The sequence below is a fragment of the Triticum aestivum genome, chromosome 7A, assembly GCF_018294505.1.
Source record: "Triticum aestivum cultivar Chinese Spring chromosome 7A, IWGSC CS RefSeq v2.1, whole genome shotgun sequence".
NCBI classification, from domain to species: Eukaryota; Viridiplantae; Streptophyta; class Magnoliopsida; order Poales; family Poaceae; genus Triticum; species Triticum aestivum.
In genome coordinates, this window is record NC_057812.1 from 565,786,771 (window position 1) to 565,811,756 (window position 24,986).

General features: G+C 43.1%; 2 protein-coding genes and 1 pseudogene across 3 annotated transcripts; 2 read left to right on the plus strand and 1 right to left on the minus strand.

Moving 5' to 3' along the window:
• Window positions 1–5,447: 5,447 nt before the first annotated feature.
• LOC123148286 (pentatricopeptide repeat-containing protein At1g73710) lies at window positions 5,448–10,557 on the plus strand. 2 transcript variants are annotated; one of them, XM_044567667.1, is made up of 2 exons: window positions 5,448–8,953; window positions 9,981–10,557. In XM_044567667.1, the coding sequence occupies exon 1, from the start codon at window positions 5,509–5,511 to the stop codon at window positions 8,278–8,280; it is 2,772 nt and encodes a 923-aa protein (XP_044423602.1). In that variant the 5' UTR covers window positions 5,448–5,508; the 3' UTR covers window positions 8,281–8,953; window positions 9,981–10,557. The 2 variants fall into 2 exon arrangements, with proteins under 2 accessions (XP_044423602.1, XP_044423600.1); XM_044567665.1 differs by having other exon boundaries at window positions 10,052–10,557.
• Window positions 10,558–11,463: 906 nt separating this feature from the next.
• On the plus strand, window positions 11,464–15,076 carry LOC123148287 (translocon-associated protein subunit alpha). Its single transcript, XM_044567668.1, has 8 exons — window positions 11,464–11,708; window positions 12,451–12,612; window positions 12,951–13,001; window positions 13,376–13,464; window positions 13,929–14,006; window positions 14,132–14,335; window positions 14,635–14,706; window positions 14,797–15,076. The coding sequence occupies exons 1-8, from the start codon at window positions 11,639–11,641 to the stop codon at window positions 14,836–14,838; spliced, it is 768 nt and encodes a 255-aa protein (XP_044423603.1). The 5' UTR covers window positions 11,464–11,638; the 3' UTR covers window positions 14,839–15,076.
• A 1,302-nt stretch (window positions 15,077–16,378) lies between these two features.
• Window positions 16,379–20,824, minus strand: LOC123153487 (disease resistance protein Pik-2-like; annotated as a pseudogene).
• Window positions 20,825–24,986: the final 4,162 nt, after the last annotated feature.

A 24,986-nucleotide genomic window follows, 5' to 3' on the forward strand; every position in this document is an offset into this window, starting at 1 on the left:
GTGTCAAATAAGATGTGCATGTTTCCAACACTTATCTTAAGGAGTGAAATTATTTTGCCACTAAAAAGGAGCAAGCACATTAGGAGTAAAAACATGTTTATTTCCCTTGAATTAGAGTGAAAAACAGGGTAGACTGTTGGTTAATGTGATATTCTATTTTTGTCAGATGGCTTGAAATTTCTTTAACATTACTTTTAGTGTTAATGTCATGTATCATCATATTTATTTCCAAACTTTGGCGTGAGGTTATATTGCCAGTTTATGTCATGTTCGGTTCACAAATATATATTGCCAGTCAATGCCTTTAAGCTTTGTTGGTAGATTTTGTCATTTACAATGCATAAAATCTATTTCTACTTTTAGTGTAAAATTGACTTGTACACAGTTTGACATTTTCAGAGTCATTTACAATGCATAAAATCTATTTCTACTTTTAGTGTAAAATTGACTTGTACACAGTTTGACATTTTCAAACATTGTGCTTACATGTGTTTGCTTTCGCTATATTTACTATAGATAGTGTTCTGACAAATTTTATAAAGTATGTCAATAGTTGGATCATGTATCCTTGACTTGATAGACAAGTTCAAAGATTTACATTCTTCAGAGTGCATAACTGACACGCTAGATGCTAACTTCGACTGCTTACATAACCAATATTTAGTTCAAGGAAGCTTCAGGTCTTACCTTGGAAATTTCTTTTACCTCTTCCATCCAGCACGGACATGCTTTTCAATTATTGATTACCTATTTTACACACAAAAAAAGTTCTCAATAATCTTTTCTACAATAGTCCAACATAATCAAAGGAGTCATTAAAATTAACCTGGAAATACCAAGGGAACCTATAGGCATGGCCGCCGCAATAATCAATCCTCCTCCCTCGACACTTATGCCATCGCTCCCCTTCCCGCGATCCAATTTTCTCTCTATTTCATAACTCTATGATACGTGCATTGCACGTGCATACTTACTAGTACATAGTAACAATTATGTTGCAGTTTTGGGTTTTGTATGCATATCATCTAATTCACTATGTTCCTTATTGGTTCATGATTTTGACCGGATCAACTATCTCTTAACAGGCTCTCTCACTCAGTTGAGGTATTCAATTATGGATTTTATTCACAATTTTGACTGGGTCAATGATTTACCAAGTTAATCGGCGTAAAAACACATCAGGCATGTGCACCCTCTCACCATCTAAAAAAAGAAGCGCCAACATATGACATTATAGCACAAATATAGTACATGCGGTTACGAACACAAATAACTTCTTCACATAAGTGTTGCTTGATTAGCATATAACACATAGTCACAACGCCAAAAAAGCCCACTACACAACACATTATAAAAAAAGAAAAGAAAACACACTTCATCATCTTCCTCACACGTCAAACCAATTTTTATTTTGATGAAATCTCAACAACACCATAAACACATCGAAGCGCACCCAACCCTTTTAATCTAAAGTTACTAGGCTCCCTAGAAATGAAATCTCGATTCATCGAGGTACCTTTTGCATTTGTGGCCTCACGGGTCAAGGAATGCTTATGTTGTGGGCTGTGACTAGGCCTATTCATACATGAACGTGGAGCTCCTACGATGATCTATAGACAAATCTTTAAATTCATGAACATTTTAAAATCCGTGAATATTTTCAAAAATGTGTTAACACTTCTGAAAATCAGAGAACTTCTTTTGAAATCTGGTAACATTTTTTTAATTCATGAGCATTTTTAAATTAGCAAAAAAATCCACAAACATGTTTAATTTACAAGCATTTTTCAATATCCATAGACATTTTTTATTTTTAAAATATTTTCTAAAATTTATGAATATTTTTATTTTATTGAAACATTTAAAACATTTGCTTTACTTTTTAAGTTTTCCTTCCGCTTTTTTTCCTTCGCTTCTGCGAATGGGTTAAGGCCCAATAGGATGACTGGCCAGCCAACCAAAGCGAGTGTTATGAGGAGTGCATGTTTAGCCGTCCTTCGACATGTTACACAGTGAATAGGGCCTCCAATGCGTGTGGGATATTTAGCTGGCGGGGGAGGGGTAAATTGGTTTTCTGCTTCATGCGTTTGTGAGGAGGTGACGCCAACTTGCCGGTTCTAATCTCAGCCGAGCGTCGGGTCACTGCTTTCTGCGTCTTCCCCGTCAGGCTCCTTAGGCAATGGATTCACAGTGGAAGACCCACGTCGTGCTAGCGTTGGGGGAGAGCTAGAATAGAAAGATCTGGCGCTGGAGATCCAAGCCAACATGAGCACACGTCGAAGAGTAGTTGTAGTTAGGCCTCATGGCAGTATATCTGACCTCAAGGTTGAGAGATGACTAGGTTGAGAGGGAATCTTTTTGGGCACAAAAACTGGTGCAAGGAGAGAGATTGATGCACGAGTGAATAGGGTTGTATGGGATCCATGAATTGTATGCCTAGGGCTATGTCTGAACGTGCCAGCAAAGTAGGGAAGCTAGAGAAAAGTGAGGTCCATATTTGTGTATGTGGTTTGATGGTCAATTCGGTTTATGTAAGATAGAAATCATTAATACACATGTTCACAAACAGCTAAACACTAAATCACCATAAACCTAATAAATGAAGAATATATGTCAACTCAGTTCATTTCAGTTCTTCAATTTTCGATGTAGAAGTGTTCATCTGTAATTGTAATAACTAAGAAAAAATAGACTTAACTCACGATTGATCAGAATGCGTGTCACCCAAACGTGGCCAAATGGGTTGGTCCTGGCGTGCCGACCCAATAGCCCGCGTGCCCGTTGATACGTCTCCGTCGTATCTACTTTTCCAAACACTTTTGGCCTTGTTTTGGACTCTAACTTGCATGATTTGAATGGAACTAACCCGGACTGACGCTGTTTTCAGCAGAATTACTATGGTGTTATTTATGTGTAGAAACAAAAGTTCTCGAAATGACCTGAAACTTCACGGAACATCTTTTTGAAAATAATAAAAAATCCTTGCAAAAGATGAAGACTAGGGGGCCCACACCCTAGCCACGAGGGTGGGGGGCGCGCCTGCCCCCCTAGGGCGCACCCCCTACCTCGTGGGCCCCCTGGAGCTCCTCCGACCTCGACTCCAACTCTATATATTTGCTTTCGGGGAGAAAAAACCCAGAGAGAAGGATTCATCACGTTTTACGATACGGAGCCGCCGCCAAGCCCTAAAACCTCTCGGGAGGGCTGATCTGGAGTCCGTTCGGGGCTCCAGAGAGGGGAATCCGTCGCCATCGTCATCATCAACCATCCTCCATCACCAATTTCATGATGCTCACCGCCGTGCGTGAGTAATTTCATCGTAGGCTTGCTGGACGGTGATGGGTTGAATGAGATTTATCATGTGATCGAGTTAGTTTTGTTAGGGTTTGATCCCTAGTATCCACTATGTTCTGAGATTGATGTTGCTATGACTTTGCCATGCTTAATGCTTGTCACTAGGGCCCGAGTGCCATGATTTCAGATCTGAACCTAACATGTTTTCATCAAATATATGAGAGTTCTTGATCCTATCTTGCAAGTCTATAGTCACCTATTATGTGTTATGATCCGTTAACCTCGAAGTGACAATAATCGGGATACTTACCGGTGATGACCGTAGTTTGAGGAGTTCATGTATTCACTATGTGTTAATGCTTTGGTCTGGTACTCTATTAAAAGGAGGCCTTAATATCCCTTAGTTTCCGCTAGGACCCCGCTGCCACGGGAGGGTAGGACAAAAGTGTCATGCAAGTTCTTTTTCATAAGCACGTATGACTATATTCGGAATACATGCCTACATTACATTGATGAATTGGAGCTAGTTCTGTGTCACCCTAGGTTATGACTGTTACATGATGAACCGCATCCGGCATAATTCTCTATCATCGATCCATTGCCTACGAGCTTTCCATATATTGTCCTTCACTTATTTACTTTTTCGTTGCTATTGCTATCATCACTACAAAATTCCAAAAACATTACTTTTGCTACTGTTACCTTTTGCTACCGTTACCACTACTATCATATTACTTTACTACTAAATACTTTGCTGTAGATATTAAGTTTCCAGGTGTGGTTGAATAGACAACTCGGCTGCTAATACTTGAGAATATTCTTTGGCTCCCCTTGTGTCGAATCAATAAATTTGGGTTGAATACTCTACCCTCGAAAACTGTTGCGATTCTCTATACTTGTGGGTTATCACCCGTCTCGTGATGAGTTGGCATGGCACACAGATTAAAGGGTAGTGCCCGACACTGGCCAGATAGGGGTGTGCTTGAGTTACCTGGTCAGGCACGTATGCTAGCCCAACCCGACATGACATGCCCGGCCCGTCTGGCACGTTAGCGAGGGAGAGAGAGTTGTTGCGAGGAGCGTCTCACTCACTTGTCTTGTGCGCATGTCAGGCAAGAGAGATGGAGACACACACAAATAGAGAGACGTTGCAGGGAGGAGCGAGGGGACCATGAAAGGTTTAGGGGGATGGGGTTTGGGACGGTTTAGAGGGGTTTAGTGTCCGTTTAGCATCGAATTTCAAATATTTGATCGTTAGAGGGCTAAATTGGTCCAAAAATGTCATTTTTTTTTCTATAAAAGGGCTGCTCACCCCTCTCATTTCTCACTCAAAGCCCCTCTCATTTCCCACACTCAACACATGGATGATCCCAACCGGTTCCAATTCAATGCAAGTAACTTCGATATGCGCATACCCGAGTTTGTCAATCCCACTGCCCACAATACCACCACCTATCCTTCTTCCGACAAGAATACACAATCACCATACGACACCCATTCCACTACTGCCAGCACTATCTCCACCAATATCGGTACAAGAAGGGTTTGTCACAAAACCTCAAATTGTTAGGACTACTTCAATGAAGAAATAATTGTGGATGGGTGGTATCAACATGCTTAAAGCTAGGTGGAAAGGATGTGGGGGACGAATATTCCAAGGGAGGAGGGGCAAGGATGAATCACCCACCTGAATATACTGTTTCACCTTTCCCCTTGCGAAATACAAGTCCCCGTATCTTTTGACACCACCCACTACGAAGTAGTCTCATCACTTTGAATTTTTGCGACGAACCCTTTTTGTGCCGATGATGTTGGAGGAAGTGTTGACAGTAGTGGAATGAGTGTTGGATTGTGCCCGTGTATTCTCGTTGAAAGAAGGATAGGTGGTGGTATTGTGGACAGTGGGGTCGACAAACTCGAATATGTGAATATATAAATCACTTACATGGAGGTTGCACTGCTTGGGATCATCCATGTTTAAGTGTGGGGAACGAGACGGTTTTTTTTTTTGAAACTTGAACGAGACGGGGCTTGAGTGTGAGAAATGAGAGGGGTGAGCAGCCCTTTTTATAGCAAAAAAAATGATACGTATTGTTTTAGAGGTTAAACACCATACTTGCATAGGAAAAGTGTGCACCAAATACGCGCAACTCTCCCTCGTCTCCCCGTAAAAAAGAAAACTCACTCTCTCCGTCTCTCTTCCCCGAAGCCGTCATGGCTTCCGCTGCCCCCTACCCTCCGGCCGCCGGCACCACCGTCACCAGAGCCAGCAACAGCAAGCCACCGACCGCCGGATCACACGCCAACCTCCTCCCCGCTTCTCCCTCCTCCGCGTCCCGTCTTCACCTCCCCCGCCTGCCCCCGCCACCTCCCCTCTCGTGCGACAACCACGCCCCCGTCCTCGCCACCACCTCCACCGTCTCCAGGAACCCCACCGCCGCCACCCTCTACCCGTCCGAGGACTCCCTCTCCGCCATGTCTCCGCGCGAGCAGACCGCCCTTCTCTCGCGGCAGCGTCACTGGCGCCGCGCCCACGACCTGTTCGACCGCGTGCGCGCGCTCCCAGGCTACGCGCCCAACCCTGTCCACTACAGCGTGCTCCTCCGCCACCTTGCCCGCGCGCGCCGGTGGTCCGAGCTCCGCCGCGTCTGGCTCATGATGTCCCGGGACGACGCCATCCGGCCCTCCAATCCAGCCTACGCCGCCCTCGCCGATGCCCTCGCCAAGGCCGGTTCGGCACAGGAATCCCTCCTGCTTCTCCTGCACATGCGCGCACTGGGTGTTGCCCCCGACGAGATATCCATGAACACCTTCGTCCGTATCCTCAAGAACAGTGGCCGCTACACGGACGCGCTCGTCCTTTTCAATAACTGGTGCATTGGCAGGTTTGATGTTGAATTTCTTCATCTTGGATACAGAGCGGTTGATTTGCACGGACCAATGCAATTCTTGATAGACGACGTGTTTCATGGTAAACTTGATTCTGCTGGTGCATTGGGCATTCAGAAAGTTCCTAGGAAGCCAAAGCTTGTGGAAACCTATAACACGATGATTGATCTTTATGGAAAGGCCGGGAGGCACAAGGATGCGATGGACATGTTTATGGACATGCTGGCTTATCAGGTTATGCCGGACGTATGTACGTTCAATACAATGATCTACGGATTTGGGTCACGTGGCAGCGTCAAGGAGGCAGAGGCGCTGCTAGCTAACATGGTCGTCAGGGGGGTCACTCCAGATATTAGGACATATAATGTGATGATGACGCTGTTTGCGTCAATGGGGGATGCGGAGGGAGTTTTGAAGTACTACCATCAAATTGGGAGGATCGGGTTATGTGCTGATGCTGTGAGCTATAGGATTGTGCTACAGGTGCTATGTGAGAGGAAGTTGGTGCGTGAAGCAGAAGATGTGATAGAAGGAATTATCAAGTCTGGCACTAGCATCCATGAACAGTCCATACCAGTTGTCATGAAGATGTATATTGATCAGGGATTGCTTGATAAGGCAAATGCATTCTTTGAAATGCATTGCAGAGGCAAGGAGGTCTCATCCAAGAATTTTGCTGCCATCATGGATGCGTATGCAGATAGGTATCTTTGGGAAGAAGCCGAGCATATTTTCCACTGTGATAGAGGGATTGGGGGCAAGAGGGAGATAGTGGAATATAATGTGATGGTCAAGGCTTATGGTTTGGCAGGAAAATATGATAGAGTCATTTCTCTACTTGAGAACATGAAGGGCTCTGGCATCTCACCAGATGAGTGCACTTACAATTCCTTAATTCAGATGTTTTCTGCCGGTGGATTTCCACACAGAGCTAAGAAGCTCTTGCATAAAATGAAGGACACAGGATTTAAACCGGTGTGTGAGACATACTCTGCTGTTATGAGAGCTTATTCTCGCAATTCCTTGGCATCTGAAGCTATAGATCTGTACAGTGAAATGAAGGCCTCAGGTGTCGAACCAAATGTGGTTGTTTATGGTTTGCTGATTAATATGTTTGCGGAGACAGGACAAGTGGAGAAGGCACTGGATTATAGCAACTTGATGGAAGAATCTGGAATCACTCCAAACCATATTGTCTTAACTTCGGTTATCAAGGCCTACAACAAGATCAATTGCTGGAAGGAAGCGCAGGATTTGTATACAAGGATGAGGAACATGGATGGTGGCCCTGATATCATTGCCTCGAATACCATGCTAAACCTGTATGCAAAACTTGGGATGGTCATTGAGGCTAAGGCAATCTTTGACAATTTGAGGAGAAATAATCAGGAAGATGATGTTTCATACATTATCATGATGTTTCTCTACAAGAACATGGGCTTGCTTAACGAGTCCATTAAGATTGCTCATGAATTAGATAATTCAGGCTTACTATCTGACTGTGCTGCATATAATGCTGTTATGGCATGTTATGTGGCCAAGGGCAACTTGAGAGAATGTGCAGAGCTGGTGCAAAAAATGGTGGAAGATAACATCTTTCCAGATGCGTCAACCTTTCAGATGATATTTTCTGTGGTGAATAAAATTAATATTTCATCAGAGGAAGTTTTGCAGTTAGAATCAGCATACAGTGATGGCAGGAGTTCTGCCAAGCATGCTATACTTGCATTCTTGTTTTCCATGGCCGGCATGCATGCTGCTGCATTAAATGTCTGTGAGCAACTTTCAAAGCCTGAGTTGACAATTGATCCATGTGCATACAATGTTGCCTTCAAGGTGTATGCTTCCTGTGGAGAGGTGGATAAAGCTTTCAGTTTGTTCATGCGGATGCATGCTTTAGGGCTAAAACCGGACACTGTTACTTGCATCGATTTGTCAACTTGTTATGGGATATCTGGAATGTCAGAAGGCATGAGAAGGATAAGTGGTCTTCTTGCATACAGAAACAGCGAGTTTAGTAAGTCTTTACATAAAGCACTGGTTTCCTATAGAGAAACTGGAAGCAATGATTTTGCTGCTCAGTTAGTCAACAAATGAGATGTTAAGATAGTTCACCTCGTGTGACCTGGTAAGCTCACAAGGTGATGATGACTTAGTTGTGGACTTCCCAGGTCTAACTTTGTTGTGGTAATGTAATTGATTATTGGAGGTGACACATATTTGCTTCAAGATAAAAAAAGAAGGGGATCAGAAATATTAATGAGATTGATGATTGGAGTTAAGGGGCTGGACACGCCCATGGCTGATGGCTCCATGCTAAGTGTGGACAACTGCCACATGGAAACTGCAGTTCTGTGGATGAAGTCATTCTCAAGTTCATCCGTGTGGTGACTGACGTCATAGAGTCTCTTGTGAAGAGAGTGATTGTGGTTGAGTCTGAAACTGCTATCGAGAAAGGAATGTGAGGATTAGGTTGGAAGAGATCAGGAGGAAGACCACACAGGTTGAGTCCATGTCGGTGACAGTCGAGGAGATGGAGAAATTTGCAGTGGGTACAAATGGTATGCTGGATGAAATCTCATAGGGTTGAAGATATGGTGCTGGAGACCACATGACAGAGGCAGCGCACTGCTGAAAATGAGCAGGAGCTTAATCGTGTGAAGAATGACTTTGACTCGCCCAGAACTTATGCCAGCACACTCGTTAATGTCAGAGAAAATCTTCTTCCGTCGGAGAAGCAATTTGAGACAATGGAGAAGATTTTTGACAGGTACTTTCACAAGTCTCATGTTGTTTCTAGTAATTACATCCTGTCTCATGTTGTTTCTAGTATTGTGATAGGTTCATTTTCCTTGCAAAACCCTTATAAGAAAATGGCAGATGAAGGAAGAGTAGAAATAGTTCATTTCAACCTCCCAATTTTGAACAAAGCAGCAGCACTAACCATTCATTCCATAAATTCTGGCATGCATGTTATGATGTGCTTCTATTGTCTTATGATACTTTGACGCATCAGTTTGGTAGACTGGTAATTACTATGATTACCATCTTAACAATATATTCAATCAGCTATGCATTGAACTAGTTTGTAACACGGTCAGCATTAGTATCTTTGAGATGCAAAACAAAAATAGTCTTAGTATATGATGCTAATGTTCTTCTGGGTTTCATCTCCATAAGAGTGGCTGAGTTTTGACGTTGGCTCGCCAAGACTATGACAACTCTCCTCCTTTACCCGGGCTTGGGACCGGCTATGTTGAGACAACATAGGCAGAGTTACCATGAGTTGGTTTCGAGAACTTATGGGTTTCAGCTCTAGCCTATCCCCAACTTGTTTGGGACTAAAGGCTTTGTTGTTGTTGTTGTATATATGATGCTAATGCTGTGTTAGTACTATATATTTAATTTTCTGTTGGCAATTCCAATTTATTTTTTACTAAATGGGCCCTATCTTTTCTATGGACTTTAGGGCACACAACCATATGGTCTGTTATAATTAGCACTTAAATGTCATGCCTAGATTTCTCTCAGTATCACATTTGTTAGCAGTTTCTTCACCCACTTCATTGTCTGTGAGGGATCTGGGTAGAGGTTTGTATGTGCTTTTTTAGAGTTACGTTGGCTATATATATTGCAACCATCGGTTAAAATAGTTAATACTGTTCTATCACTTGACATCTGAGGGAGGCTGTTGCCATATAAAATGTTTCAAGTAGATTCAAATTCAATGCACCGCTCTCCTAAATGCAGCAGTTTTATGCTTCGATCGTGTCCCAACTGTTTTTTGATATTTGTAGTGGTCAACAAGATGCAGATAGACTTGGGTAAGTCTAGAAGTCTGATTTTCTGCTGGTCTGCCTTTGCACAGAAAGAAGCGGAGGTCCAGAAGGACTAACCAGCTCGAGACTGAGAAAGCACAGAAAGAAGTCGAGGTCCAGAAGGCGATGGAGGAAAACTTGAGGCTACGTGCTATGGTCGACAAGAAGGACGTCCACTCGTTCAGCTCCAGGTGATGAGCGAGCAGTGCATGTTCATGGATTTGAACCATCCAAACTGGTGGAAGACAGACACACCAGATAAGAAACCTGCACTTGTCCAACTGATGTCACTTACAGTTATATTGCCGCCGCAGCGGAAAATACATATATCCCTGGATGTCCCGAATAACAGATGGTGATGCAATGTTTTGGGGTCTGTGATTCGTGTCGCGAAACTAAATCGTGAAGTGTTGTTATCTTAGACGTGGTATGTCGTAATCGCAACCCTGACATACATTTGTTGTACCTTGAGTGTGTAAAGGCTGGACGCATTTGTCCGGTTGGTTTCTTAAGTCCATAAGAGACGACGCAGCACTTTGGGGATGCTTTGTTTGAACTTTGCTGTTCCGTTATCTGTGATAGTGAAACCCGTAGAAATGTATTCCCTCCGTTCCATAATATAAGACGTTTTTGCAAGCTGCAAAAACGATTATGTTATGGGACGGAGGGAGTATGATCGTAGCTCCATTCATCCTTCCGACCTGAACGATATAATTCAGCTGCTGTTTTACTGTTGGCGCCGTTAAAAATAACCGAAATGTTTTGCATATACTCGCTTCCACTCTCTTGAGCTCGTCTTTCCGTAGCTGTGCCTCCACGCAATGTTTCACCACTTGGGTTGGAGTTAAGGTTGAATCCAGTATTCCTTTGTGCTTTAAGATTGGTGTGGCCCTCGAGGTGTGATGCACAGATGACATCCATATATGACAAAACATTTGAGCTGTTTTCACACTTTCTGTTGCAAACTTTAGTTCAATGTTGATGATGTAGAAATTGTTTTTTTTGCAAGGATAATGTAGAAATTGTTTGCTATACATCATTAACAGTAACGAATGTTTTTGTATTCATCTGTTTCATCTATTTAATAGCATTTATGCTACTAAATTAGTGCCATTAAATTCATCATTAAATATATTTCACATCATATACAATTATTAATATGATTGGAAATTTATAGTATTTTTCATAAATTTAGTCGAACTATATAGCACTTGGCTTAGAACAAAGTTAATATAGTTTTAAAAAAAGGTTCATATACGGAGCAAAAAAGGAAGGGAGTGTTAGTCTTCCAGTTTTTGCATAGAAAAAACGTGCACGATAGGCCTAGCGGGCCCCACCTGTCAGAGGGTCTACAGCGCGGATCACGACCCCCCAGACACCGAATTGAATGTGCCAAACCAAAGCAACAAACCCGAGGAAAAAAGAAATGGAAAATCCAACGCGGCAAGGTATGACGCCACCGGCTGCCATGTCACTACAGGCCGTGGACCTCGTGGCGTGGGCAGCAACTCCCTCTCTCTGCTCCTCCTACTAGTAGATACACCACGTCCACCCCCCCGGAAAAACCCACGCGCCAAGACCAGCAGCAGCACCACCTCCTCCCTCCGTCCTCCTGATCCGATCTGACTGAGCCGGCCATGGCGGTTAGGGTTTGGGTCTCCGCCATCCTCCTCGCCTTCCTCCTCGCCGCCTCCCCCTTCGCCCAAGGTAACCGCGCGTCCCCGTTCGTTCCCCTCCCGGTCTCCGCCGCCCAGATCCGCTCCTCTGTCTGGTACTCTCGGGAATTCCGCGGCGGGGCGGCGCTAGATCCGCCGGCTGCGCGCCGATCTGGAGCTAACGTTGGAGCCGATCGGGCTCTGATGGGGTTGGGGATGCGCCGGAGCTGGCTGGTATTTGGAGCGGGCGGGCGGGCTAGATCGGTCCGCTCGCCGGGGTGTAGCGCGCGGCGTAGGTGCGGTGCGGCGGAGTGAGCTCTTGGGTGCGGCCGGCTGAGACTCGAGACCAGTTTGGTTGGTGCGGGGTTTGGGGCGAAATTTGAACGAGGACGCTATTTTGAGCGCGCATGTGTGCTATGCTCTATCTGTGGTTGCATGCTGCGGCAGTGAATCTTCGTGGGAATTTAGTAGCATTTTCTGAAATGTTCCGTGTTCTCTATACTGTATGGTTAGCAATTCAGCGGTAGATTGATATGATGGTTTCTCGGTTCTAATTTTTACCATAGTGAAATGTCGTAGCTATGTTGGCGGCCGTTGTTGACGGACAAATTAATTGGTCCCAGCAAGCAGTTTGAATTTGCAATTTATTTTACTCTTTTTTGAATAGGAGATCGAACTTAGTAGCTTGAGTGCTCTCACGTGGTGTTCTGTTTTTACCAAGCATGGATGCTCCCAAGTCATTTTCCTTTCATGTTTCATCTAGACTGATTGATATGTTAATTCTGTTCCTACAGTTGCTAGAGCTCAGTCTGAGGAAGATGCTGCTATGCAAGAAGTTGTTGATGGGGCTGATCTAGGATATGTGGGTGATGATACTCCGGTTTCCAGTGAAGAGCCTTTAAGCCCTGCTCCTGGTGTGGAGACTGTTTGCGTCTTCCCCAAAAACGCTGGGAAAAGTAAGTTCTATTGTGCAATTTTGTGAAGCCTCTTCTTTCATGATCAGTCATAAGAATTATATCACCATCTCTAAGCAACTGGAATTATGTGTCTTGATATTAAATATGATATGACCATGTATGTTTGCCACTCATTTTACTTTCAGAAGATCATAAACTTGTTACTTTTATTGAGCTGAAAAGATTCCATGAATATAAGTAGAGTTTGGTATGTATTTACTATTTACATACTAAAATATGAATTACTTCTAGAGCAACCATTTATGTTGAAAATTTGTATCCCATCTTTCTTGAGTTCAGTAATCAATAATATGTCCCATCTTTTTATTTGGTTGCAGTTGTACCAGCAGGTGAAGAAACTGAGCTTTTGGTTGGCCTGCAAAATGAGGGTAACTAATGCTGTTTTCTCCAACTTACGGTTATTTTCTCTAGCACCTACATTCACTACTAGGCTTGGATTGTGGTGTGCTTGGGACTACTCAGTGGAAGTTCTCTTTCTTTTATGCACATGTGTGCTGCCAGTTGTTTTTTGCTTTATGTCAACTTACTGCAAATTCTTCTACATTTGGTTGGTATGCAATGTATGAGATTGTTTGAGTAGTTCAGTACTTCAGTTCTCTGTCATTCTTGCTTGTATGTTTCTACAAAGCCACTCTTACGTAAACTGCATATTTTTGATAGAAACACAATTTTCTGCACTGAATATTTCATTTCCATGCTAGTTCCTGTTGACCGGGCTCACACTTGTATATTGTGTTTACAGGTGAATCAACTTTGAATGTTGTTGCTGTCCATTCAACCCTGCATCTTCCTTATGATCACAAAATGTATGGACAAAACCTTACAGTTCAGGTGAGGAAACATATGATTTTGTTGCTTGCTGAGTTATGTTCTATGCTAGCTGAAGTAACTGAAACTCTCATTTGTCAATTATGGACCATCTTAACTGTCCTACTCAGTCATCATTTACTTAATTCTGATTGCTCGAGAACTTGTTTTTACCTTCAGAAGTCTGAGAAATAATTATAGCCCTGGATTGGATGGGTGTGACCCCTAGTGGAGTAGGTGTAGGGTGTGTGAAGTGGAAGGAGCTACTGGTCAACATGTGGGCAAGGTGCAGGGTAGCAAGGGTTCTAGAAATGTTTGAATCCTACTATGATTTGGCAATCTCATTTCTGAAACTATTAACATGGCATTAGTTGAGTGAGTGGACATAAAGTGATCGCCATGTGTTTATACTTTACTGAGCCAAGCATGTTTTTAAACAGTCAGACCAATTCTACAATGTTGAAGATTTCATGTCTTCTTTCTTGCAGAGTTTCTACAACGCGTCAGTTCCTGTCTCTGTGCAAGCAACCTTTCCCTATACATTTGCCGTGAGCAAATTCTTGCAGGTTTCAATTCTCAAGCTTACTATTTTCTTTACCTTTGGAACAACTAAAGACTGAAGATGCCTCTCATAAAAAGAGAAGATGCTCATTTCTTACTTCTGGAAGGTCTGATGCTTGTCCCCTTGCAGCCTGGAGCATATGATCTTGTTGGTTACATTGTGTACGAGATTGATCAGCACCCTTACCAGAACGTATTCTACAATGGCACCATTGAGGTTGTTGAGGTCGGAGGGTTACTGAGTGTTGAATCTGTGTTCCTTATTACCCTTGGAATTGCACTTCTTGGTCTCCTAGGATTGTGGGCTTATGGTCAAGTGCAACAGCTCTCGAAGGTAATCCTCTATTTGACAGTGATATGCTATGCTGAACTCTTGAGATTGTTCATTTGCATTCCCCCACTATGTTTCTGTAGTGCCATTAGTTTTTTTTTTTTCATTTTCTTCTGGAAATATGAGATATCCATTGTGGAATCATCTGAACAGCTAATCCAGGCTACTTCCTGGTGACTGTTTAGGAGTCCCTAAGACCCTGTAGCTGATATAGCAGGATCGCATGCTTTGAGATGCATAATTGTTATTTAGCACTCATCTCAGTGTTGTGTATTTATTCTATACTTGTTTATGTGATGTAGAAAACAAAGAAAGGCCCCAAGGTGGAACTCGGAACTGGAACAACTGACGCCAACATGGACGAGTGGCTGGAGGTATCATTCGACCTCCACCAATATATCTTTATTCAGCTGAGTCTGGTGCCGAAGCTTATTGATATGACACCATTCTGTTCTGCCTTGCAGGGTACCGCGTTTGCAAAGGACAAGGCCAAGAAAAACAAATAGATTCGAGGTTGATGGGCCTAGCTAGACATTTCAGGATCTAGAATGAGACAAATCGAGGGTAGCCCTTCACAAGTAACCTGGATAGATGAGAGAGCAGAGGTGTTTGAACTAGTCTCGTGGCTGCACATCTTGTTGACACCATTTTCGACCTTGCTGTGTACTTTACAGATAGTTTTCCTTGAAACACAATTTTGTTGAAGGTATATGTTATCTATGGGATTTCTGATCTTTGATCCTAGAGCTGCGTGGTTTGGCATACACTTATGGCATTAGCCAAAGTATGTTTGGAGGTCAGCATACTTGTTTTTTCTTTGTTCATCTTCTCATTCTTATAGAACGGTATTGGCCAGCCGGTGTAGATATCTTCATACTCGAACTTTAAAGCCTGTCCTTGTTTAATGAATTTTTAAACCCTCGGCAAGTCTTTAGCAAACTAGTACTATACAGCGTTTATTTTGAACTTTGATTCAATGCAATCTCTTCAATGCCTGGCCACGGCTCTCAGAGTACAGGCAAGACCTCTCACAGAGGGAGTATCCCAAGTTCCCAACTTACCTTGCAGAGGTCAAAAAAAGAAACAAGGGGAGTTGTATCTCCCTCGATGATTCTGCAAGCCGTGGCAGGAGCCAATCGGAAACTTCCGTTCCTGCCTCGCCGCCTGTACCATCTTGCTGCAGCTCGGTAACCCTCTATTGGAGATGAACCCTTTATCGGAGATGATTTATATGGAAACTGCTGGAGATGCTCTTAGGTGGAAACATGGTTGTTCGTCTGACGGAGTATTTTCCAAAATAAGAAGACCACATAGAAAACTCTGAATCCAAGGAACAGAGAAGCATGAAGTATGAATGCTAGCTAGCTTGACATCGCCTGCTAGCATCGTTAGAATAGGATCCAGTGTTGGGAACAAATTGACGGTTGCTTGCTTCTATAAGCTATTCAGATGTTTGTTACCGCTTGCAAACTAAATCCGAAAGATATCCGTGGAAAAAGTTGATATGAAATTGAAGCAGAATCATACCAAGCTATCCAGTTGGTGCACTAGCAGGAAACCCGCTGGAGATGCTCGAATTTGAAACATCCCCTACGGGGCAAAAACCTGCTAGCAGTGGATAACACTTCAAGATAACTACTTATTACAAACAAAGCATGACACAAATCACACCAAAGGAGGTAACCAGCACTACGCTTCCATGAGCAGCAATGGACCGCCATCACCTGGCTTCGCATGACCATCGGCACCACCCTTTGAACTTCAAAGTTCGAAGGTTCAAACGTACTGCACCAGTTTGTGATGCCAAATCCCAAATTGCACGCCTCAGTAATAGTTGTAGCTTGGAATGAATCGCCGGCGCTATGGAAAGGGACATTACCACTGAGTAAAAAAAAAGACAAGATGTTTGAAGGATCAGTAGTCAATCGGGTGAGCTGGTATAGCTAAATGGTAGTACTACAGAAATACTAGCAGCATCGTTCAATCCACGACATATTTGTGATAATTGTGTCACATTTCAAAGCAAGTAGGTAATTAGTTAGAGAATTAGTTAGTGAGGACGTACTCCTTCTATAGAAAAATATAAGACATTTTAAATCACTATTTTAATGATCTTTTATATTTATTTACAGAAGGAGTAGCAGGTAGCTATACGTGCTTCAAGAATTAGATCAGCAGTAGTACTAGATCGAGTTATTTACTCCCTCCGGTCCTTTTTAGTTTGCATATTAGATTTGTCTGAAGTCAAGCCTCGTAAAGTTTGACCAACTTTATAGAAAAAAATACCAACATTCACAATGTGAAATCAATACTAATAGATGCGTCATGACTTAAAGTTTCATGTTGTATAACTTTATCATGGTAGATGTTGATATTTTTTTTATATAAATATGATCAAACTTTGTAAAGTTTGACTTCAGACAATTTTTATATACAGAGTAAAAAGGACCGGAGGCAGTACCTTATTCAAGTTGAGTGTGGGGTTGTTGGGATTCATCTGGACCGCTTTACGGAATGCAGCCTCCCTGGCCTCCATCTCCTCCGGCTGAGCCTCGTAACATTCCAGATTGATAATTACCTGCTGAAGCGAACAGAGGTTCTCCAAGCCCAAGTCAAAATAGCCAGACTGATGCATGGTATCCCGCGCTCCGATATGCAGCTCCAGGATCCGGAGCTTCGGCATGGCTCCAGATGCAAAAACCACCTCCGCATTGTGAGCATATCTCAACTCTGTTAGACACCTGAATGGGTAGCTAACAGCATCGATGACGGGCCATCCTTGTCTCTGCCGACGTGTGGCTCCGAACACACTCATGTCGAGATGACGGAGGGATGGTATGCAACCTAGGACATGAAGGTCTTCCTCCCCCAGTGTGTACAAGGAGATCACAAGGTGCGACAGAGAGGAGAGCGAGGACATCCATCTTGGCACTGAAGGATGCGCTGAAGCTGTTGAGGCCCCGACAACAATAAAGTTCCACATCCAGACTCCGGGCAATATCGCAACCACTCACTTTCAAGGTTTGGAGGTTGATGAGCTTGGACAGACACTGGCGGAAGGGCTCCTCAAAACTCTTGTCCCATTCAATGACTTTCATATCAAGGCACCTCAACTCGGCCAGCCCGGACAGATCAAGCAGGACAGATGGGGACATGACAATCACCGACTTCAACTCTTGTAGAGGTTTCAGATTCTCGGATCCATATGGTACTCTTATCCAAGTATTAACACGCAGATAGACCAGCTGGCACAATTGTTCAAAAGTTGATGGCAGCTCCTCTATTTTAGTATCACCTATGTCGAGTACCTGCAAAAGCCGGAGATTTGCAATCTCTCTCGGGATCTCTGTGATGTAGGTTCCAAATAGCCACAAGTACCTTAGGTGAAACATATTGCATATAAGCATAAAGTGCCGATCATCCACCTGCTTACAGTTGGTTAAATCCAGTGCACTTAAGAGTGGAAAGCTTGAAAGTGTTGGCAACAGAGAAAATGATTTCCTGAACACCGTAAGTGACCTGACATGGGACATATTCATTGTAGAGAGCACCTTGGCATCCTCTTGCTTGCTGGTATGGAGGGATAGTCGACGGATCTTTCCTGGTACAGACTCATACTGTTGACCACCTAATGTTGTCATAAAATTTTCTTCACGCGACAAACAAGTGATGAGATCAAGAACCATGTCATGTAAACGGCAATAACTTGCCTTCTTTTTTGAGCCAGCCGAAAAAGCAGAATGCAAATCCCATTTACTACTTACTGGCTGGATTAAGCTTTGGTTAATAAGCTCGTCGAAGTATTCCTCTCCTACTTCGTACAAGCTCTTTCCTTGTTCTGGCTGAATAAAACCTTCACCCACCCACTTCCAAATTAAATACTTTCTCTTAAATTTGCAATCCTCTGGATACAAACTTAAAAATAACAAGCAAATCTTGAGATGAGGAGGCAGATAATAGTAACTAACATATAATATCCTTCTCATGTCATTCACATCTGGATTATTTTCCAGCCCGGTGCCCATAGATTGGTAAACCTTGGACCAATGTGCGCTGTCATTTCTTTCCGCCAACAAGCTAGATATTGTAATGATAGCTAATGGTACTCCACCACATTTCATTAAATTTTTCTCTGATACTTCGACCAACTGTTTATGAGAGCATTTTTCTCCTTTTCCAAATATTCTTTGGTGGAATAATATTTTTGAGTCAGCGGTAGAAAGAGGTTTCATTTCATAAACATCACCATCTTCTTTGGCAACACCTAGAATGCGAGTTGCTGTGATTACTCTACTTCCACATTCATTCTCAATCAAAGCACATCTAATATTTTTCCAGACAGATTTATCCCATATGTCGTCAATAACAATGATGTACCTATGGGGAAATACCAGATGATCATATATATTAGTAGATGCATTTTTATATGTTCTAATTATTTGAGTACCATTAAGAAATTTCAATCAAACATATAATTGACAAGGGAACAAACAAGTGTATAATAAGTACTTGGTGATGGTACCACCTATACGAATGAAAAAAGTTGGTTTGGTGGCCTTCATCGGGGAAGAGAAAAATATCAATGTTATGTGGTCTCAGAGTATAAGGTATTAAGTTTGGGTGTGCAGCGTATAGGTGTTGGGCTGACAAGGCACGCAATAAGAGCCTTGCTCCAACTGACTAGTTTAAACCCTTAGTTTCGTTCCCAAAGTGCTATAGATAACGCGTTCTAAATTATAATTTATTCTTTTACATTCTAGTAGTTCATTATTCTACATTTACCCTACCAAACCACTTTTTCCATCTTGATGAATCTAAGACTCACCTGCTAGAATTTCCCAAAACATCACAACATATTGGGAACAAATAAAAATGAATGATGTTATATACGTTGGGAAACAAAAAACACATGTCTTCAATTTTTAGCATAGACTTGAGTGACACTCGTCCCTAATATTTAAAAATCACGACAATATTATAACTTATGCATACAAGATTTCTGTTTGAAGGATTTCACATTTTTTTGGGAATATTAATTTCCTAAAATATTTATTAAGCACAAACTAGAAATTCAATCTGTTATGGTATTTCCATATTATAATTCTACAAGGTTTTAGTGTAGAAGGGTCACTTGATTTGGAGTTAAAGGTACGATATTCTAAATGTTTAAGAGGATCAAAGGGGTAGGAAAAGGATGAAGTCAAAAGAAATTAGCTTAGCAATACTCATAGAACAATATAATACAATTGGATAATCAATACTAATGGTTTAGCAAAAAAGAAGTATGTATTTATATAATTACATAGTCATAGTTTTTGTCACAGGTAACCAATGTATATGCTATTAGCACATACAAAGTTTCAAAACAGTAGTTATTAGGCTCACATCGGTTAGCACCTCTCTACAAATAATATTGCGTCTGTATACAAGTCAATGATAGGAACCATATGTAGAATCACGACTACATATATGACATTAGTCTTAATTACCTATACTACCTACTGTATTTGATTTCTTTAAATCCAGCCTTACTAGGGAACATGTCCACGAGTAGTTGTAAGACAATACTGGCTTACACTTTAACCACAAACATCAATATAAGGAGCTAATAATTAAGAACTCACAGTCAACATATCAAAACCCTAGGAGGATGAAAAACATATACCTCTTGTTCCGAAGGAATTCTCTTATTTCAGCAATGAGTTCTGTTTCTCCCCACATCGATTCATTAATGTTTTGATACCATTTGTTGTCAAGTTGATGGAGTAAGTTCTTGAAGATCTTCTCGATATTAGGAGTAGAAGACACGGAGACAAAAGCTCCACAATCGAACTCCGCTTTAAGCTTCTGAAACGCCGCATTTGCAAGAGTTGTCTTGCCCAACCCTCCAAAGCCAACAATAGAGACCATCTTGAGTTGTTTCGCCGACACCTCATCACCCACTCTCAGCATCTTCACTAGCTCATTGCTCTTCTCTTCGGTGCCAATGAGCTCCGTGGCCTTTCTGTACAAGGCTAACTGGCGAAGGCTATCAGTGGTCATGGAAGCTGGCCTAGCGGGAAGGATGTCGACCTTGCATGCATCACGCCGTCTACCGACCTCCTTGGCACGGCTCTTGATGTCTCTGATATCATTGACTATCTTGTGGCGGATCTTGGCCGTCGTCAACAGGTTGAGTCTCCTGTGGATGAAGCCCATGAAGATGTGAGACTTGTCCAGCCCATCGGTCCACATACGCACCATGAACCTGTCGACGCTGTCCTCGAGATCGCGGGACAGGTCCTGCACTTCCTTGGCCCAGAGCTTAAGTTGGACGTCGGGTGGCTTGTCGATCGGCGCCAGCGATACCTTGACGAGGGCCGCCTGCATGCTCTCCATCTCGACTTTGAGGAACATGATCTCGCCCCTGGCGGCCCTGTGAAGGCCGCGCTCCTCCGTGAGCAGGCTGGCCAGCTTGGGCAGGAGGGTGCCCGTCATGACGAGCTGCGCCATGCTCGGTCGGTGGTTAATTAGCTTGCTGGTGTTTGGAGAAGTAGCAATTGAATGGAAGGCTTGGTTGATGATGGGCAGAGCATGTGCTATTCACCCTGGCATCGACTTCGTTTATAGAGGCTATATATCCTGATAAATCACGAGTGGACATGGTGCCACGCGAGAATGGTATCCACACCATTCATTTTCCGTGATTCATGTTGTATTTACATTGCCAAAACATATATTGGTCGTATTCCATGGATAATAGATGAGTATGGCCCACGGATCTGCACAAGTGCAGTTAAAGCCCCATTGATGACCACACTGATCCCACATTATTGATTAGAGGAGTTCTTTCAGTTATTTGCAGCGTACATTAACCACAACCTGCACCATTGCATGTATTTTCTCCCCATCCCTTGTTCATTCTACAGCTCCTCTCGCACTCATCTTGCTTCTCTTGTTTTTGCTCTTCGTTCAGGGCATGGCTAGCTAGAACTCATACATGGAGATTTAGAGTTTCTTTTCAAAAAAATGGAGATGTGGAATTGTAGCTACAGTAGTTCATCTCTCTCTCTCAGCTTTGGTAGTTATGTGTCACTCAATGACTGTCTAAGAGCAATCCATATTCCTCACCCTCTCTTTCTCTCAGATCTTCTCTGTCGTGCCAACTTTTTATATCCATCAGCTCCTACAACAACAACATTTTATGTTCATGTCATAGTGTTATTCATGTCTTCATCAATGTCCTACATCGATTCTCCAGCTCCTCCCATGGGAGTTTTTTTACAATGTGGCTGAATCATAGCTCACACGTCAAGTAATCCCGTGTAAATAAATTTGCTCTATACCCAGCCAATCCGATGATAAGATTCAACAATGTCCTTCATACACCCACATGCATGAAGCATATCTAAAATACATGCCCTGCACAAGCCACCCCCATTAACTCGTACTGGCTGCATAAAGACTTGTAAATGCTATGCAGGCCATCAAGTACTCAACAGGGATTAATTCAACACATCTGACAGAGTGCCAAAACCCAACTACCAGACAAAGTGCATACGAATTTAAAGTGTCATGGCCCACTCACTGCTGCGTATTCCAATGTATTATTGAGTAGTTGTGATCGTATTGGAAAATGTCCTATATTAATTAGTAATCTCAAAGCACAAGCGGGCGGCCGAGATTTCAGCATCGCATGGCACCATGTCCCAAAAATCCGCGTCGTCTTTTTCTTCCTTGCTTTTTTTTTGCATTGGTGACCAAGTGGGCATAGCTAATTACGTTACCTACGTACCACTCGCCACCTAACGCTCGTCGTGGTACTATCAAGTGGAGTAGGTCGAAACCTCCCCGATACATCGTGTTATTCCGCACCTAAATTCAATAGGCTAGCTATTTGCAAAAAAATAAAAAAAATCAGTAGGCTAGCTTTACTAGTAGAACGTACTCGCCACTAGTAGCACTAATCTTTTTTTTGAGGCAACTAGTAGCACTAATCAAATCGAAACCTCGCCCCGGACGATCATGTTGTTGACCGCCCTTGAGAAGCAACTCACCAGCCCGCTAGATTGGTGGTACGTACCCGTGGGCAGTGCTGCTGGCGCATATCTAGACTAGAATAAGCTAGAATAAACTGTCCTCTATCTAGCTTATTTTAGGAGGCCAAGCAAGATTATTTTTTAGAAGCCTACTAGTTAAGACTTGAGTAGTAGTAGTAGTAGCTATTTTTTACCCGCAAAAAAAAAAGACTTGAGTAGTAGACTTCTAAAAATATAATTTCGGTTGGGCTTGTAAAACAAGCTGGGTAGGAAGGCAACTTATTTTAGAAGTCCAAAAAAGCCATACAAAAAACTGATCCTAAATCCAAAGAGTTTCGAGAGCGCTGAGACCACTTGTCAGAAACAACGCACGATCGAGAGAAAGCCGTCCGCCTCGTTCCGATCCTATAAGCTGGAGAAAAACAATAGTACTCGGCACGTTCGGACGGTATGGCGAAGGGAAAATGATATGCTTGCAGACGAAGGTATGACCTGCAGAAGAACCATCCTGTTCAGGGATAAGAGCAACTCTAGGTCTCCAGCACACTTACCAGAAGTGACCGATCTCCATAATAATACCTCTCGTTCGACTATTTTGGCCGAAAAGGCTAGTCTGGCATTACGCTTGAACGTCATAATTCTTGAGGTCATTTTGAACTGAGCGGACGAGCCTTTGTATTTGGAGGCTACGGGGATATCTAGATCGCACTCTATCCCAAAAATGGTTTGGTAGGACGACATTGCCCCCTCCCGCGCCCGCATCGGCGCCTAAGCTGATTTGCCGTAGCGCCGCCTCTGACCGCTTACGGCCGTCCGCGGTCCACACCGACAATTCCATGGACTGCACCTCGACCCCCGTGTCCCATTTTGTTGGTTTGGAGGCAGATCCCGTGACTTCAACACCCGTTGCTCCTCTGCAGGTCCTGACGGCACCCCGCCATTGTCCAGGCGAACACATTGTTCACGCCGCCGAGAGTGACTCAACCGCATAGGTGACAAACCCTATGCCGTCACCATACGCATCGGCCTCCCTTCGCAGGGAAAAAAACTGAGGAAGAAGACGGGGCCAGGCCCTGCTCGTGCCCCTTCTTCCTTGGTCCCGGTGGCGGGTGAAACTTGGGCAATTTCTCAGTTTAATCACGGGAGGAGAAATGTTGAGGATGTAAAAAAAACTCCTTTGTCTTCTATTTGCAATGGCTCGATTGAATGCAAAAATGTTTACACATGTGCAATGTTTGTGTTTAGCGATGATTTTGTGAATTTGGGGAGATCAGTGAACAACGACAAATCATTTCACCATAGTATGATGGGTGATTCCATCGGGACTAATGATTTCGATCTAGATGGTGCATCATGGTCACATTTTGAACAATTGGATGCGAACGACAAAGATATGGAATCAATCAATTCCAACACTCCAGTTAATCGAGGAAGAAAGCATTTCATCAAACTACACCGCAGAAGATGATGTTGCTCTTGTAAGGGGATGGAAAGACATCACTCTTGATGTAGGCACACGTAAAGATCAAACAAATGCAAAGGATTGAAAGTGTATCGAGAAAAATTTCAAACATCACCTGGGGTATCAAACGAACAATACCCTTAAATCTCTCACAAACCGATGGGGTAAGATTCAAGAGATTTGCAACCATTGGGCCGGTTGTTTGTACCAAGTGTAGTACACTCCTCCTAGCGGTGTCACCATTGACTAATATGTAAGCAATCTTGTTGTTTTTATCGCTACATTTGCAACCCTTTGAGCATTTTCATCAATGTGAGCATTTTTATGTTTTAAGATAACATAGCCTAAGAAAGGTATCGAAAATGGCCAATTCAAAGGGAAATCGTTTGGCCTCCAACATTGTTGAATGTGTTGGAAGATAATGAAAAGTGGAAATCGAAAAATCTGGCGGCTCCTCCAATATATGGTAAGTGGAGCAATTCATCTCCACAAATGTACGAGGGTAGTGGAGAGGAAAGGTGGCTACAAGTCTCGCTCCAGCCCGCGTCTAGCATGGGTTGGCCTGACGGGAGGAAGGGAGCGAAGCAGATGCTCAAGAGACAAGGAGAGGTGAAGGCGATGGAAAAAAGATCATCGAGTTGATGAGGTCAAGAAATGAGTACATGAAGAAGAGGGAGAAAGAAAAGTTAGAGATGGAAGAGAAGAAGCAACAAGAGAAGAGGGCAAGATGACATGTTATATAGGAGCACAGGACGAAAGGAAGAGATGGAGATGCATAGGCTCCAAATTGAAGAGCAACAGCTGGCACAAGATCAGATAGCCAAGAAGATCCAGTTCATTGTGTTTGATCTGAATACCATTTAACATGGCACCCGCCGGTTCATGTGCATGTAATGGTGGCCCAAACCCGTACTTGTCTCAATATTTTTTGCCCAAAAACGTACTCTTACCAACACCTCGGGTTTCAAACTGTTCCCATACTCGTATCCTGCCGGGTGTGGGTAGTACCCGTGGGTAAGAATGCACATCTCGGCCACCTTACCCATTTCACACTTCATCATGTATTTTTCAGCATTTCCGCATATATACACAACATTTCAACATGTATAGTTCAACATTTCAGCACATATATGCCACATTTTAGCATTTCAGCGCGCACGCGCACACACACATA

Coding starts and splice junctions, on each gene's coding strand:
- LOC123148286 (XM_044567667.1), top strand. CDS start 5,509: ATGGCTTCCGCTGCCCCCTACCCTCCGGCCGCCGGCACCACCGTCACC.
- LOC123148287 (XM_044567668.1), top strand. CDS start 11,639: ATGGCGGTTAGGGTTTGGGTCTCCGCCATCCTCCTCGCCTTCCTCCTC. Junction 13,002..13,375: donor GGTTGGCCTGCAAAATGAGG/GTAACTAATGCT, acceptor TTGTGTTTACAG/GTGAATCAACTTTGAATGTT. Junction 13,465..13,928: donor GACAAAACCTTACAGTTCAG/GTGAGGAAACAT, acceptor TCTTTCTTGCAG/AGTTTCTACAACGCGTCAGT.